The 18,113-nt window shown below is 39.0% G+C and overlaps 1 protein-coding gene across 2 annotated transcripts in view; it reads left to right on the forward strand.

The window, feature by feature from the left end:
• Positions 1-5,821: 5,821 nt before the first annotated feature.
• The window catches only part of LOC118749238 (ras-related protein Rab-43-like), a 121,763-nt gene continuing 109,471 nt past the window's right edge, over positions 5,822-18,113 (forward strand). The window contains exons 1-2 of one of the 2 annotated variants that reach the window (XM_036484036.1): positions 5,822-6,200; positions 6,251-6,335. In XM_036484036.1, coding sequence (XP_036339929.1) covers positions 5,988-6,200; positions 6,251-6,335 — 298 coding nt within the window. In that variant the 5' untranslated portion in view covers positions 5,822-5,987. The remainder of the gene's footprint in view (positions 6,201-6,250; positions 6,336-18,113) is intronic. The other variant, XM_036484037.1, reaches the window with a different exon arrangement.

Below are 18,113 nucleotides of genomic sequence, written 5' to 3' on the forward strand. Positions count from 1 at the left end.
TATAACTAAGTTTTTTAAGATTTCTTTGATGAAGGTGTTGCTAATTTTCTCCATATAAAAAAATCATCCAACACACTTCGTATGGAAGTAAATGGCTGACATCGTCGACAAAAAAAATTGCCAAGTTCAACGGTAATTCCCAAGAACGATAGAATACAAGATTGCTCATTCCCGCAGAATGACATTTGTGGCAACGGGTAAACAAAGAATATGGCGAAGAACAATGAGTTGACAGTTGTGAATTTGCAGTGAGAAAACGTGTTTTCTTCTCGATTCACCAATTTCTCAAGCCATCTTTGAATACAGCAAATTAAGCACTACGTTAACAAAAAATATACAACCACTCTTGAAATGTGTTCAAAAGAATAGGTCTTATTAATTAACTATTTAGAATTTTTGTGTTTGTATTGCAGGTGCCGAAAAAGTGATAATATCTTGTCGCAGCGCATGTTTTCCTGCAGAAAGTGGTCGATGCTTGCTTACCTCCGATTTTAATTTGTAATTTGTGGTTTTCAACGTTTTCAACTTAACATGTCGTGTTTAAAAGTGGTCCGTAAAGTGCTTCATGCATATTACGCTGGTGTCTAAATTGTGTGGCTTCTCCTGCCGGCAGAACTCTACCCACTTTCTGGCCAAGGCGTCATCGCGGGGAAACAAAAAAAAACTGCATTTGGGGGCTTTACCCCTACGGCTGCTGCAATTCAACACACGACACGACATTTTTATAAAGTTTTTATTACAAATAAAACGTTGTTTACTTCAGAACACACGAATTACTTCGATTTTTCACTTGAAAGTACACAATACGTTTGCACTTGTTTCTAAACAAAAAGTTTGTTTACGTATTGCCATAAATGTCAAAGTCGGCAAAATCAAAGTAGCGGTTTCGGGAATGCGCCACATTCAGTTCATTTCGCCATGGGTAATTCCCAGCTACTTTAAACTGGCACTCTATTATACTAAAATTTAATGGGCTAAAAACTAAAGAATATTAATAAAGCTCGAAATTTTTACGAAAGTATGTTGGTTTTTGGATGCTTCGCAAAGATCTAATCTTGGGTTTATACAGTTTTTCTTAAAGAATACATTATATTTTTTAAACAGATAATTAAAATTAAAGAATAATAAAATAAATAGTAAAACCTTGTCAATATGTGAGTGCCGTAAAGGTATTGGCGCGTATTCATAGTCCAGCAACTAAGTCGAAACTAACAAAGTTGCTACTTAAATTTAAGTACCAACTTAAAATTTACCTGTATTCATAGTCGCATTTCAGACTTCTACTAAGTACTTTCGACTTAGTTTACGATATAGCAAAACGAGTGTGAAAATGTATCGATTTTTCTTTACGATATTTTGGAAAAATTACATTTTTATTAAATAATGTTAAGTTTGATCATCCGTTTATGTAATTTTTATTTTCATTGCATGATTATGCAAAAGAATAAGATATCATTTTCTTTTTAATTGTGTGAAATAGCCAGAATAACCGCAGTGATGTGAAGTCGAAGTTTATCGAAAGCATGCTGTGAAACATACAAATAGTAGATATCTAAATGTTATGCACAAATTTACTTTAAAAGAACTAGCGCGAAACTGACTTATTATTTGAGAATTTATCTAAATTATTCCAATTATAAAATTGTGATGTATAGGGTTCGAAATTTCAGACTTTGGTATCGATACTGAGTACTCATTCTGGCATCGAGCTCATGGTATCGATACTCTAAAAGTATCAGGGAAAAAGTATCGATACTACTCAGTATCGGACTCATTGAAATACTTAAATTATTTTATTCTTCAATCGTATATCTAGTTATTTCCTGAAATTAAAACAACAGAAATTTAAAATATTTGATTTTTATGACTCAATCCTTATCCATTCGTTCTGAAATACACTAGCCAGAATTTCGATTACTTTATAAAAAAGAAAACCATTTTGAAAATCATTTCTACAACTTTACATACGCAGTTTTGCATTTTGCTGATACACGGTATTGCATTTTGTTGATACGCGGTTTTTCACTTTAAACGACGATATATATATATATATATATATACATATATATATACTTTCACGAATTTAAATTTTATTAAGAAATTTTTTGTAAACTTTTTGTGTATGCATTTTTGTGTCCTATTGAATTTTAGTATAATAATGTGGAAGTTTGAATTAAAACTCAACGGTAGTAGGCTACACGTAAACTTGAATAGGTTACAAAACTGCATACCCAAAAAGTTTCTAAAAATTCTGCATTTTCGTGAACTTTGCGTAAAGTTTTATGGCCTTATTCATAAAAAATAAAAAAGGTATATAAACTGAAAAATTTATGAAAATGTAATTTTATTACGCTCTTTAAACCTACTTTATTTTTTATGAATAAGGCCATTAAACTTTAACTTATTTAGTTTATGTTATACAACAGACTACACGCAATTTCAGTTTATTTTAAGTGATGGACAAAATTGAATGATAGTAATCCATATAAGCAAAGAAAATTGAGTCGCCAATGGAAGAAAAAATTTAAAAAGTCTGTTTTTTAATAACTATTCGATACTACGACTACTTTGCAAAGTATCGAGTAAAATCACCAAATAAGGTATCGAGTATTAAAGTACTCATTTTTATAACCACAGTATCGATACTTACTCAATATCGATAGTATCGTTCGAACTCTAGTGATGTAGCTTTTAGAATTGTAATCAGTGTTGCCGCGCCATCTCAAGAAAATGTATCCCTGACCAAGCCAAAAATGTATTCAAATGTATCCAATTTTTTTTTTTACATATACATCTCATAACTTGTAAGAAAACCAAACATTTTCATGAAAAAGACATAATTTAACCCATGCTAAGGACTTGGAATACATGTGAATAAAATCAAACACTTGTAATTTCAATTTATAAAGTATATTTTTTGTGCATAAGTATTTTGCAAAGTAAATATAATAAATAGCAAGTACACTCTAAAAAGAGGATGTAAAACTACTACTGAAAAGTATCTATTTTTCAACAAGAATCTGTATAAATATACGTATAGGATGTTCAGTATTTGATTTTGAACTTGAGACCTTTAAAATATACACATAGATACACATATGTAGAATGTTTAAAATTTCAAAATTTTTCAAACTACAAATACATTTCCTACTAATAATAAACATTACTTTATTTTAAACATTTTATGTGTTGACTAATTTTATTACACGGCGTGCAAATTTGCATACATTAAAAGAGGAAACTGGTTATCTCTCTCAATATGCGCAAATAAACAAAATTTTTTTAGAGTGTATTTAAAGTCTTTTCAGTAAAATTCATAAAAGTTTCCTTAAATAAATCAAATTTAGTTTTTTAAACTACATTGAAATCTTCTTTCTTTTTAAATTAACAAATGAAAATATGTGATATGAAAGAGATTACTACAGAAAGAGTTTAATTTACTTTACATATATCATCGTTTAAAGTACAAAACCGCGTATCGTCATTCTGCAAAACCGCGTTACTGACATTTGCTACCAAAAATTGGATTTGCTCACACAAGCTCTTAGCTCAATCCTTATCCATTCATCCTGAAATATACTAGCCAGAAATCCAAACGACATCCCTGATTGTAATAGGCATTTAATTTCATCTTCCGATGAAAATGGATCGATCTTTGTAAATTTTAATTGGAGATTATTCAATATTATCAAATTCACCCTCTACCAACTTAAATTTTACATATTTCGTCTGTTTTCCCTTAATTTGATAAAATAACCCTTCCTAGTTACGACTTAGTTGCAGCTGCAGCCGAAACTAAATTTTAAGTTGGTATTTAGCCAGAAAAGTCGAAACTAAGGCGACTATGAATAGCTTTAGTTGTGACTTAAACTATGTTCACATTACCAACATAAAATACTTAGTTTCGTTTAAAATACCTCACTAAATTAAGTGCGTTCATACACGCGATTCTTTATTTGTCTTGACAGCTTTGTAGCAACCCTGTGTTATTGGTTATTTAACCAAAAAAGATCACGAATGTGAGTAATTGCGTATATTTTTATATTCTGAGTTGTTTGTGGTAATTTTTTAGATTTTAGATGAGTGATCAAAAGAGAAAGCTTCTGGAAATAATTTACAAACTACCACGGGCTTTTATTAAAAACAAAATCGTCCAAATACAATGACATGTCAGTTATGAGACAATACTTTTTTCGATTATTATCGATAAAATTAGAGCCGACACTGATTTGTTCGTGATTTGGTTCTTGGTTTAAGATAAACTACGTACTTTCAACTTAATTTACTGAGAGACTTTACAAGGCGAAATTACTTAGTTTGTACTTAATTGATGCGTAAATTAAGATTGACCTCTAAATTACGCTAATGGGAACATAGTTTTAGAATAGTTTCGACTTAGTTGAGTACAAAATATGACAATGAATATGCGCCATTGGTCTTGAAGGGAAGTTACTAAGAAAATATATGAGCGAATTAAAAAGTGTATACAATTTATAGCCGAAAAGTACATTTTTTGTATAAATTTCGTACTGAAGGAACAATTTCATCTCCCAACACTGATACAGAATATAAACAAACACAAGAATGATAGAATACAAGATTGCGCCGATTGCAGCAGAATTCGTGAGAGTAATTTTAGCGTGACGTCATCGTAGAGTTGACAACTGAGAGCGGCGAGAATGAGGGCGACTAGTGATGTGCTGAATTGTCCCCAATACTCGGTACCCAATACTTAAAAAAGATTTCGGTACCCTATACTTCCTTTTCGGTATCCGATACCGATTATTTACATTAAATCCTCGCCATTATATGCATTTCAGGTTTAGAAAAAGCTTTCATTACTAATTTATATGATATCGGCTAAAACACTTGAACTTATCGCCACAGAAAAATATTATTTTATCAGTTTTAACCTTAGTCGATCCAAGGTTCAAGAAAAATACTTTGACGGATGAAGAAGCCTTTCAGGGGAGAGATTCTGTAGCCAGTTAGCGACAAGTTTCGGATCGATATCGCACTTGTTGACTTACAAATATTTGATATCAAACGTCGACAAAACCGATACCGATTCGAAAATTGTTACAGAATCTGTCCCAGGCCTACAAAAATGATATCGTCCGATTCAGCTGGAACAAAAATGCTTCAAACAAGTAAGGGTTTCTCTGTATTATGGCATCGAACCGACATATATACACCTTTCATTTGAATCAGTAAAAAAGCTCTATTGGCTCTTACATTCGGGTTTTGTTAGGCGTTTTTTCCATATTTTTGGCCTATGTGCGCTTTTATTCGAAACCTAAATGTTTCGGTACCGAGTATCGAGAGTATTGGGTACTTAAAAGTATTGACTCAGCACATCACTACAGCTGTCTTCTCTACTGTGACGTCCCCAAAACAGCTGATTCTGTCAAAATCACTGAGAGCCGAGTAGCGGTATCGTCATCGGCGCCACCTCTGTATTCTCTCCACCGTGAAACAAACACAGGGTTGCAAGGAAAAAAAGTTGAACGAGCTCAAAGTTGGCTGGCGACCAACTTTGTTGAAAGCGATTAGTTGAAAGGCCGTTCGGACGAGGCGATTTTTACTTTCAACTAAAAGTTGCCTGAAAAATCGCTCGTGCGAAAGCCCTATTAAACTCAGGAGAAAGGGTGCACCACGTTCACGTTTTCTTTTTTCTCTAGCTCAAGGATCCGTATTCTTTAGGAATGCCGATTCTTTTTGGGGTTCCCGATATTTACTCAGTACTTGTCAAAAAGTATCGAGCTCTTGCAACTACTAAGTACTCATAAAAAGTATCGACATTCTGCACTCGGTACTCGTATCGTTCTATCACAAGTATCTATTTACATTGTTATGAAGTCGCACTGACACATCGAAAGAATTATTTTGTTAGAATGGGTTGCTGTAAATTATTTTAAAGCAACTTTATAGAAGTGTTGACCATTATTAGTTTAGTGGATCAAGTTCTTTGTAAAAGTATCTTCGGTATGGCTTCACGGAACCCACATACCCTTATGGCACTGCCAAGTGAAGAAAGCTTTGACTTCCTCTTCAAAGTTGTTTTGATTGGAGATTGTGGAACTGGGAAAACTTGTTTAGTGGAACGTTTTAAGACTGGAAATTTCATCGAACGACATGGAAATACGATTGGGGTAGACTTCTCTATGAAAACTATAAATATAGAAGGAAAAGCAACTAAGGTACGCAGTTTTTGAATAAAGATTCTCAGGGGTATCAAGTATCTTTGCAGCTTCAAATTTGGGATACTGCCGGGCAAGAACGCTTCCGCACAATTACACAAAGCTATTATCGCTCTGCGAATGGGGTTATAATTGGTATGTGATTGAATTTATTTTCTTTGTAAATAAATGGGTACTGCTTATGAATTTGTACAACGAGTTTGGGTTGCTGTGCCCAAACGCGTGAATCGAATCAAAAAACTTTTACACACACTTGTAGACAACAGTTCACGCTTTATTACAAAAATTTACTTTACTAAATCTGTGCACTAATTTAACAATAATGTCGGTTGGAAATATGGTATTTGTTGCAAATTTTTGTTATAAATTTATATATACATTTTTATATACAAGATATTTTTACAAAACACCCAGTAACCAAAATAGACATCACTGGGGCGGCAGCCCCAGGTTTACCACACAGAAAGGGAATTCTAGTTACCTCATCCTTTCCCAAGGTTACATCACTGGGGCGGTAAGGGTTATAATCCCTAAGCGCGGCCGAAGGCCGCCTACGCAGAAAGCCTTTTTATAAAGCGGCGTCAATCCTCTTTCGTTTAGGGGGGATTTGTGGGGCCCACACCCCCTCCCCCTCCCCCTCCGCCCCCACCCCAAAAATCGTTGTACAAATAGCTAAACATTTCCCAAATAAATTTTAGGGTGGGCTTTAGTATTCAGCCGCACCTTTTGTTTTAAGAAAACCAGGTGGAAATAACAAACGAAACTTGGTCTGGATGTTAAGGGAGGTATCCTCTAAAACATGTATAACTAAAAAATATAAACAAAATAATTGTTTATAAGTTATTAACCGACTTCCAAAAAAGGAAGAGGTTATCAGTTCGTCGGAATATTCTTTTTTTTTTTTTTATGTATGTTACCGCATAACTTTGGACCACGTCAACCGATTTCGATAATTCTTTTTGCATCGGAAAGGTAGTGTTTCAGAGGTGGTCCCATACTAATCTGGTTGAGATCCGATCAGTGGATCATGATATATATATATATGTATGTTACCGCATAACTTTGGACCACGTCAACCGATTTCTATAATTCTTTTTGCATCGGAAAGGTAGTGTCTCAGAGGTGGTCCCATACTAATCTGGTTGAGATCCGATCAGTGGATCATAAGATATATATATATATATAAATCCATGTAACTGTTTTTTTCGCCATTTTTGGAAGCCTGTAGATCTTCAACCCACCGCTGGAAGGAAAAACATCACATGACTTTTTTTCTTCCCATCATATAATTTTCAAAATCCAATAGGTCAAAATGACGCTCGAGTAAATCCCGAATTAGCATCGTGGGCTCCCCTAGTAATATACAAGATAATATAAAATAAAAGTGTGTAAACTATTATGTAGTGTTATGTGCATTTATATATGTATATGAAAGTATGTGACAAAAGCACTCTTTGATAAGGAAATCAAGTGGAATGACTTAAGAAATTTTAACCACAAACAAGTATGATTTCCTTATCAAAGAGTGCTTTTGTCACATACTTTCATATACATAAAAAAACCGACTTCAAATATATATATATATATTTTTTTTTATATGGGAGTTGAAGTCGGTTTTTTTTTGCTAAAAATTACTAAAAATATTTCGTTTCTGAGATGCAGTCAACCAAACATATATAATTGTAAACACTTATTATTTTATCCATGCAACTATCATCATACAGAAAGTCCGCTTCGACTTGATCGTCAATTTCTTCTAAATTTTTTCCATCTGTAACAAGAAGTAATTGACAATATTTTTTTTACATACTAGCTTATGCCCGCTTGCTTCGTGGCGCCTTATAAGATCTTTTGCGTGAGCCAATACAAAAATAGCGTTTAAAAGAAAAAGCTGTCTGTAAAGTAAACATTTTTAGTTCGAATTGAAAGACTAAAGAGCAGAATCCTACTCAGACATAGGCCAAAAATAGTAGCGCTGTGTTACCATATGGAGTCGAGTCTCTTTCGATGTCATGAGGTTTATTGGTCTTATTTCCACCTGTGAGATCTCTGCCAAGCGTGCGTGATATTCTTCTATGATCTTGCAACTTCAGCATTGGTCCGATGTACCACGTAAGCCAATAAAAGTCCTTATAAGAATCCTCGCTGTCCCACAGGATGAAAAGTTTTCCCGTACATTGGCTAAATAAGGGTAATCTGAATTTTGACCCCTGTGCGCCACGCCTTAACCGACTCCAATCGGGCCCAAAATTTATATGTGATATATTCTAATATAGTAGTACCGATTTTGGGTATTAGATGAAAAAATAGTAATTTAATTTTTTGAGTCTCCATAGAGGAATCTGAACTTTACCCCCTCTGCGACACGCCTTAACCGTCTCCAATCGGGACCAAAATTTATATGTGATATCTTCGACTGTAGCAACATCGACGTGGGGGTTGAGGCTTAGAAAATCTGATGTAAAAATTTGCTTCCTACATTTAAGGACCACCCTAAAGTACATATATGTATATTTGGGAAGAAAAAAAGTCCTCATGAAAGTAATAACCATTTCGAATTTACATTAACAAAATCGGTTCATAAATACTGCTTTTATAAATAACTCGACTCCAGCGCCACCTAGCGAGTTTTCTAGTAGCCTATAATAGGACCATGTATGCAAGGCATAATCTCTGAAAATTTGACTGAAATCTATCTCGTAATTTTTGAGTTAAGTCCAAACAACCAAAACGGTTACTATTTTATATATCTGTGGTAATAAGCAATAACCGCCTAAGTCGACTTAAGAAAGAATGGAGTTATATATGCTATCGTATTCTTCAACCCCTATTCCATACGTACGTGAAATCCCTATCTCGCCAGCGGGCTATTTAAAAAGTTATAGGCGAAAATATTTTCGTTTCCTCATAAGGTTAACATTACAATCCAAATCTTAAAAGGGTTTTTTCTCGAATTCAGGTTTTTCGACTTAGGTGATTATTGCTTATGACCACAGATATATAGATTAAATAAATGACAAGTGTGTCATTATAGAATTTACAAGGTATTATACCTGAATCGCCTTTAATAGACTAACAAGTTTTTTGACAAGAATTTGATCCACAAAACACACAAAAACCGTTTCCACTCATCATGAATCACAAAATTTAGTTAGTAAAGTTTGGACGATTATATTTCATGTAACACCACGAGCGCTTTGATCGCCCAAGATTGCGTGATGGCGGACGGAAAGGAGTAAGGGGACACACAGTCCATTGATACTATATAAAGAGTGAGCAAGAAGGGAGCGGAGTTCCAAAGTTTATCATGTATAAGTAAATTATCTGAAAAATTCGTGTTTTTCTTACATACAAATTCTTATGCCTAGTGATTTCAGCTAGGAAATGAGTAAAATTCACATACATAAGTAAGTTAAAAAAGTGATTTTTAACTGATATTTGTTGAGCTAAAAGTTACATCATGTGCTATTAATTTTTCTTAATATATGGGGTATTCACAACGGTGTCGTATTATTGTATCTCGTGAGCTTTAAACGCCTAAAAAATATGCTACGGAGGTTCGCAAAGTACGATCAAAGTCATATTATGAATTTTCGCAGTGTTAAAAAATGGTTGTGGGTTCAATTTCTCTAAACATTTATTTAAGCTTCTAATGTTTACGACATACAACATCACGACACTAACGACACCGTTGTGAAGCCCTCAATAATTTTAAAATAATACTACTTCAATTTACGATTATTTCAATCCTACTTCAAACTATTTTGAACTGGGATTAAATTAATCGTAACCGCAGACGCACTTAATTACACATGTAATTTCATCGCCCAGCTTAAATTTAGATAAAGGTTTTGATTCGCAAATGCACATACTTATATACATACATATACAGCGGAGCAACACACGAGCCTTTAGAAGGAGTTTGTTTGCGTTAATTCTCACATTTCACTCGCAGCCGGTATCATTTGCGAGCATTTGGTCCGCTGGGTATACTTACAGTCTTATGATTGTGACAAATAATATTAACGGAAAACAGCAAACAAATCAAAAAATAACAAATTTCGTAAAAAAATCTGTAGTAGTTTCCCAGTAGAACTTGGGAGCATCGTACGATTGCTCGGTGAGTACTCCTTGGGGAGGATACGAATACTCCCTATTGTACTTCCTTGAAGGGGGAGTAATCCCTTTTACCTCCCAAACGAGCAAATACAGAAAACCTCCTAAGGGAGCAATACGGGAGTACTCCCATAAAATCCTTCCCTATACCCCCCAAAAAGACAATCAGCCTTATTCTGCATTTCGACTCGAATCGAAATTTTCTCCGTTTGGCAACTTTGGTATTCTGCGTTCCGCTTCCTTTCGATCAATCTTCGAAATTTACGATTATACCCATTCTACATTTCGATCGGAGTTCCGTTTTTCTAAGTTGCAAATTTGTTGACGGAGAACGTTTCGATTGTTATTTTCGTGGGTTTAAATAATAAAATTTTATAAAAAAATTAAGTAAAATATACTGTGCAATCATGTTTCTGTGTTTTCGTTGCGGTAATACGGGCAATACGAAAAATTTGCTCAAATATTAGCAACCAAAGGGGATATTGCGCGAGGTTTTCAAAGAGGAAGCAAAGGCTTTTTTGTTTTCATTATCTATAAATAAGACTGTGAAATGCACTGAATACAATTTATTCTTTGTATATAAAATTAATAGAAGTATGTACATACATACATACATACATAAAATGTGAAGTTACATAAAAAAAGATGCTTTTATTATTGCACTCGTTTTTACTAACTTTTTAAAAAGAGGTGCGTATGTTGTCGAATTCGAATTTGCTTTGGAGCTTTGTTCTTCCCCTCCTCCTGACGGCTTTCAAAATGGAATCCATTTGCGTTCAAATCTTCCTCTCTGTAGTAAATGCAAATGTTGTGGAGTGCTCAAACAACGTTTATAATTTCACTGGCTTTGAGCGATGAATAATACAGTTCATGACGAATTTAGGACTCTTCACTCATCTGAGAAAGATCAAACGTGTCCCTAAATCTCCGCCTTTCAATTTCCGCATCAGCAATCTGGGACTCGTTCTCCTCTTCAAGCAATAACGCCGCGGCTATGGATTTCATTTTTATAATTATGTTTCCACTTAAATAAAGCACAAACGAAATTTTATTTTTAAATTACAATGATGTTAAATATATTTAGTTATTTTAAAATATTTACAAACTTTTAACTTCATAAGCTGCTATAGTTTGGTGGCAAATATTTCTTTTGTTTTGTTTCGATTTCACACATTCCTAGGCAAGCAGCTGATTTCGAAAGATGTTTTCTCTCTTCCTCTTCCTCTTTCGATTCGATCGTAACGCAGAATACCTAAGTTCGATTCTTGCGGAGTGGAATGCGGGAACGTAATCGAAATGCAGAATAGGGCTGAATAAGGGAGTGCACATAGAAAAACATCCCACATTCCTCCCGAACGAGCAATAAGGGAGTGCTCCCATAAGAGGCATCCCGAAAGCCTCCTGTACGAGTATTAAAATAATTTTTCATTGCCCCACATATTGGGGCGTATTCTTGTTTTCGTATGAATTGAAAATCATGAAATTTTCCTATCATTTTGTATTCAAAAATTTAAAATTTTCGATTCGTACGAAAACCAGAATACGTCTCATTAGCTAAAAGATTTTGCTATTTACGCAATCCATTTATTTAATTTCTTAATCACATGCATGCATACAATATTAAAAGATCTTAACATATGCTTATAAGTACGAAATCAAACATGAATAATACTTATTACATTATTGATTAATATTGGAATTCTAGTGGGGACAATTGCAAAGTAAAATAAAATAAAAATAAAAGTAGAACATAATAATAATAAAACGAAAAGATAACTACATGATTTACTGCGTGTCAGGGATGCTTTGGTGTTCAAAAGTTCACGCAAATAGGGAGTGTATAAAACTTTCTTATTTTAACCACGATCAATATGAAGGTTACTTTGCCGATCTGATATCTATGTCACCCAATAAAAGCTCTGGACCGACATTACATAAACGTTAAAACTAAGGGGCCATACGTAAGTGCTGATGCTAATTCGCCCAATCTGAAAAATATTTGGCGTTATATAATACAATATTTAATAAATTTAAACAACAGTTACAATACATACCGACGGAACTTCACGTAAATGTGTGCTATCGACATTTAATTACACTATGCGACAGTTAAAATCGGGATGGGATGAAACCAACGGGATATGTTATATCAAACCCAGTTAGTGACCCAGCGAAACGCCGGGACACGTATAACTTCTTTTTTAACGATATAACTTTCCCCGGTAGTTTGAACCCTTCCCGATCACTGACCCCTACCATATGTCTCACAGTGTTATTGGACCCTCCCTATATTGTTTCTATATGAAATATTTGCTGTAGTTTTCCTTATGATAAATTTTTCCAATAATACACAATTTCTTTCGAACGAGGTGCCTATAGCTCTCCTATCAATCAAAAGAAATACTCCTGGGTTACTCTCTTAGGAGACATCGCTTTTTTCTCCTAAGCGAGTAATAACGGAGTACAAAACCGACAAATTTCAGTTATCGCTCCGTAATCATGCCTCAGGGAGTATTCTTTTGTTGCTCACTTGGGAGATCTCCCGTTTGGCTCCTAAACGAGTAATCAAGGAGTACAAAATCGAAAAAAAATCTTTTATTGCTCCAAAATCATGGCTCTGGGAGTATTCTTTTGTTGCTCACTTAGGAGATCTTCGATTTGACTCCTAAGCGAGTTATAAAGGAGGTCAGAACCAACAAATCTCCCCTATTGCTCCGAAATCAGGCCAAAAGGAGTACTCTTTTATTCCTCACATTGGGAGATCTCCCTTCAAGTTCTAGTGGGTTTGAAAAACAGCAAGTGCACACGACAATCTTTGTTGACGGTTTTCGTCACTCCGACTTGTGGAAATCGTCAGATTATATACTTCCCGTTATCCTTCAGCTGTTTGCTTCATAATAAAAAAAAAATGGACCGCGCTCGAGAATGTCCAGGTAACGGTTTTTTTTTTGCAAGTTTGCGACCCTCCCAATCCCTTGCGTCACGATCAAATCGTCAGATTATTGAAATGCACACTTTTCAGCATGTAATCAACCCACCATTTCTTAATCTGACGCGCTCGAGTAAATCCACCTATCAATTTTTTTTTATTATTCTGATCAGCTCTACTATGCGCGCGGCTCTACATAGATGGCTTAGATTTGGCAGAGGTACTCAACAGGATGCAGGGTATCCCCCATATGTTAATCTGACGCGCTCGAGTAAATCCCCGAATCCCCTCTTGGGCTCTCCTACTATATAAGATAGTAGAAATTAAAATACCATTTTTGAATTTTAACATTTATTGTGAAGAAAACAATGGGACTACTAGGCCTTACATACCAAATAGTTTACGGAGAGAAGTATTTGATAAATTGCATAGTATAAGCAAAGAACGTAGATAACAAGAAGGGACAACTCGTTATAATTGTGGCGAAAGAGCGCAACAGGGGCGTGCCTTTTCTTTACATCCAATCAAAAAACTCACTAGGGCAAAAGAGAAGGCACGCCCCTGTTGCGCACTTTCGCTCCAATTATAACGAGTTGTCCCTTCTTGTTATCAATGTTCTTTGGTATAAGTCATCCAGGTATCAGAGCTTGTTGTTGTTGCTGTAGCAGCAGTACTAAACCCCCCGGGGTTTCGTCAAGGGTCGTCTTTGTCATCTGACTCGACAAGCCTCAGGCCGAGAAAGCGGGCGGTCCATAGTGCTTCTGGTGTCAGGGTCGTGGGGTTAGAGGCGCATGCGAAGAGGTGTTGGGTGTTGTGTGGACCTTTCCCTCATGCAGGGCATGTGTCTGCCACTCCTGGGTTCAGCCGGGAGAGATAGCTGTTTAGTCTGTGGCACCACCCAGAACGGAGTTGTGCTAGGGTGCACCTGGTCTCTCTTGGCAGTTCGGCTTCGTCGATGTTGATGGGTGGCGGTCGACCATCTAGAACGAAGTTGTCGTTTCTGGTGCTAAGACTCGACCTAACTGCATCGGTGTGTAGGTGGTTAGGCGCCGCTCTGTATTTCTCTGCGTCGAATGGGTGGTCTACGAACGGCTAAACGTCGGATTTCCAGTCGTGCAGGTGACGTCTGACATGTCGGGGAGGCGATTCATTTCGAAGCAGGGCGTTATTGGGGCGATTTCCACGGTGACATCCCACGAGGAACTGCTTCGATAGCAACGTGTTGTGCTCTTTCACCGCCAGCATCTGGCTTTCTTGGTGGAGGTGATGCTCGGACGACATGAGATGGCAGCCTGTAGCCGTGCGTAGAGCTGCATTCTGGCATGTTTGTAGGTTTCTCCACTGTGTATCGCTGGTACCCGCCGTCCACACTGGCGCTGCGTAGTTTGCCACCGACCGCCCGATTGCTAGTACGTAGTACGTAGGCTCCCCAAGTGCTGTCGGCTAGTGACTTGAGGACTTTGTTCGCATCTTTTCGCAAGTGGCTGAGGCGTGCGCAGAAAAGGAGAATAGGCTGTCGAACGTAATTCCCAAGATTTTGGGGTGGTTGACCGTCGGTATTTTGTTGCCATCGACGTAAACGTCCAGCTCTAGCCTAACTTCCTTTGGCCAGGTGGTGAACAGTGTGGCGGTGGATTTCGCGGCGGAGATGGTGAGGCTCCTGGCAGTGGAGAAATTTGCAAGATCGGTGAGATAGTCGCTGATTTTCCCGCACAGGCTGTCAATATTGGGGCCCGTCGCCATAATCGTGCAATCATCGGCGTAGCTCACCAAGTTAACTCCTGCTGGCGGCGGAGGGATTTTCGCCATGTAGAGGTTGAACAGTGTCGGGGAGAGTACGCCGCCTTGGTGGACCCACTGTTTAATCCTACGCGGCTTGGACTTGGCGTTTCGGAATTCGACCGATGATTGGCGTCCACACGGATAGCTGATTATCCACCGCTTCGTCCGATCCGGAAGCGACGAGTCCAGGACGTCTTGGCAAAGGGTCGTGTGGTTTACCGTGTCGAAGGCCTTCGACAGGTCCACCGCGACTAGGACCGTCCTATCACAGGGTCGACGTTGGTTCAGACCCTCGCTTATCTGTGTGGTGATGGCGTTTAATGCAGTGGTCGTGCTGTGCATTTTGCGGAATCCGTGTTGGTGTTGGGCTAGTTGCAGATGCTTCGTTAGACTGGGGAGGAGTAGTGCTTCCATTGTCTTTGCCACTGGGGATAGGAGGGAGATGTGCCGGTAAGAGTCTCCTGCGTCCGCCTTCTTACCTGGCTTAAGGAGGGGAATGATCCTACCCATTTTCCACATCTCAGGGATGATCAGGGTGGACAGTGACAAGTTGAAAGCTGCTGTGATGTACTCGACTCCCACTGATATTAGCTTTTTCAGCATCTGCATCGAGATTCCGTCAGGGCCTAACGCCTTGGATGCTTTGGCGTTCTTTACTGCTGCCTGCGTCTCTTCTGGTGTAAAGCACGTTAGTGTGTCGCGGGGGCGGAGTTTGTGTGCTTTATGTAGCACCCTGCGGCGGGCTTTGTTTCTCTCCGGGTGTGCAATAAACTGCCAGCTGAAAAAGCGCGCGCACGTCCGTGGGTCCGACGTGGTGGTATCACCAAATGTAAGGGCAATGTTGGTCTTGCGTTTCGTCGGATAGGAGAGAGATTTTACTGTCGTCCACAGTTTGCTAGCTCCGCTGGAGAGATTGCAGGTCTTGAGGTGCTCATTCCACGTTTTCCGCTTGTGTTCGTTAACCAGTTTGTTAATGTCCTTGTTGAGATCCCTGATACGGGGATCACCAGGATTAGACTGGCGGATTCGATCACGCTCGTCTGCGAGTCCCGCCGCTTCAGCTGGAAAGCCCGGGCGGATTTGGCGATCCTACCGGCTGGTATGAAGCGGGCGGCTGCTGCGTTGATGATCCGGTGGATGTTGCGCTCAGCTTCACGTGCGCATGTTGGTGGTGGAAGAGCATTGAATTTGCGATCCGTGTGTTCCGTAAAACCGTCCCAGTTGGCCTTCTTGGTGTTCATATACGTACGGTCTTCGGATGTGACAAAATCTCTTGGGTGGTCTACCGCGACTACTATGGGTAGGTGGTCTGATGCGAGCGTGAGCACTGGTTGCCAACCAATGCAATTTATCAGACCCCCGCTTGCTATAGTGATATCTGGGGAGCTGTAGCAGTCACCCGCGACCCTGGTGGGGCATCGTCGTTTACAGTGCAAAACGTTGAGTCGTCAATTTGTTCTGCGATTAGTGTACCCCGCTGGTCGTTGCCCAGGTTGGAGCGCCAGAGTTCGTGGTGCGCGTTAAAATCCCCTAGCACTACCCGGTTTTCGCCTTCAAGTAGCGCACTTATGTTCGGGCGGTATCCTGCTGGGCAGCTGGTGGCAGGTGGTCTGTACACGTTGACGACTTCTAGCTCAGTATCTCCCGACTTGATTGCCACACCTTGGTGCTCAATGAGTGTGTCGTTGGGAACGATTCGGGGAGTAATGAGCCGGTATTGGACCTCGTTGTGCAATATAAAGGCGATGCCGCCTCCGGCGCCGCGAGGGCGGTCTCTTCGGATGACGTTGAACTCATCCTGACTCTGAAGGCTAGAGCCGGAGTGGAGTTTGGTTTCCTGGACCGCCGCGACTGAGATTTTGTTGTGCCTCATGAAGCTGACTATCTCAGCGATCTTGCTTTGTAGTCCGTTGCAATTGAACTGCAATAATTTTATGGAGTTGGGCCTGGTGATGGTTATTCGCGGGGTGAGGGAGTGATGGCGCGCTGGCTGAACTGCTTGCTGTGCCGGTTGTGTTTGTTGCGGGTGTGGTGGTCCGACCGCTGGTGTTGTCACCGGTGTTGGCGCTGGTGTTGTCACCGGTGTTGGCGCCGGTGTGGGTGTGACCGTGGGCCGCGGTTGTGGGATTACCGCTGGCGTTGGCATTGGCACAGACGTAGGTGCAGGCGATTGGGGTTGTGTGGTAGCAGAGCAGCAGGCTGCAGTGAAAGCAGTACTCCATTCGCGACGGTGTATGAGGCCGGAGCAGCTTTTCAGGTGGCACCAGTTGTTGCATGCGTTGCATCTCACTGATGTGGTGTTACGCCTTATCAGGTTGTTGCAGACGCTGCAGAACCATCTGCTTTGAGTGGATGTCCGGGGTCGTGTGCTGGGAGTTGATCCACTGGCTGTTGGTTGGGCGGGCGTTGTTTGTGTGGAATGCTGGGCTTGCTGTGGATTGTTGCAGCACGATGCAACAAAGTTAGCACTCCACTCCGTATGGTGCCGGAGGCCTGAGCATGCTTTTAGATGACACCAGTTATTGCAGCTGTTGCAACGGACTGAGGTGGACGAGTGGTGTATATTTCGGTTGCAGACACTGCATGTCCATGGTCCGGGGTTTTGCTCTATGCCGGCGCGGACCAGTAGTATGCGGAGCAGACTTGCCGGTAGGTCATGCTCCCAGTGCGAAAAAATGGGGGGGTTGCTGCTGGGGTAATGGTCCTTGGTCGGAGTGGGTGCTCCGAGTCAATCCGGTAACGTAGAACCGACCATCTTGGGATTGGGTATCAGAGCTTCGCGGCGGTTGTTAACTTCTAAATATTTCTGGCCTTTTATGAGGAAAGAGGTAAATGCCCCGCAAACATATTCTGAGCGTTCAGAATATATGAGTCCGAAAGGTGTCCTAGGTAGGTAAGAAATATGACTTTCAAAAACAAAAAATTTTTTACTCTTATATGAATCTTTTAGGATTCATATATGAGCCAAGTTATGAGCCAGCACCTTGTGCCAATATAAAAACAATAAAGATTTGAAATTTATATCTAAACTTGTTTATACAGAAATTGAAAATAATTAGAAAACAAAAAATGAACAAAATTTAGCT

The sequence above is a fragment of the Rhagoletis pomonella genome, unplaced genomic scaffold (assembly GCF_013731165.1).
Source record: "Rhagoletis pomonella isolate Grant_MI unplaced genomic scaffold, Rhpom_1.0 Rhpom_scaffold_00014, whole genome shotgun sequence".
Classification (NCBI taxonomy): domain Eukaryota; kingdom Metazoa; phylum Arthropoda; class Insecta; order Diptera; family Tephritidae; genus Rhagoletis; species Rhagoletis pomonella.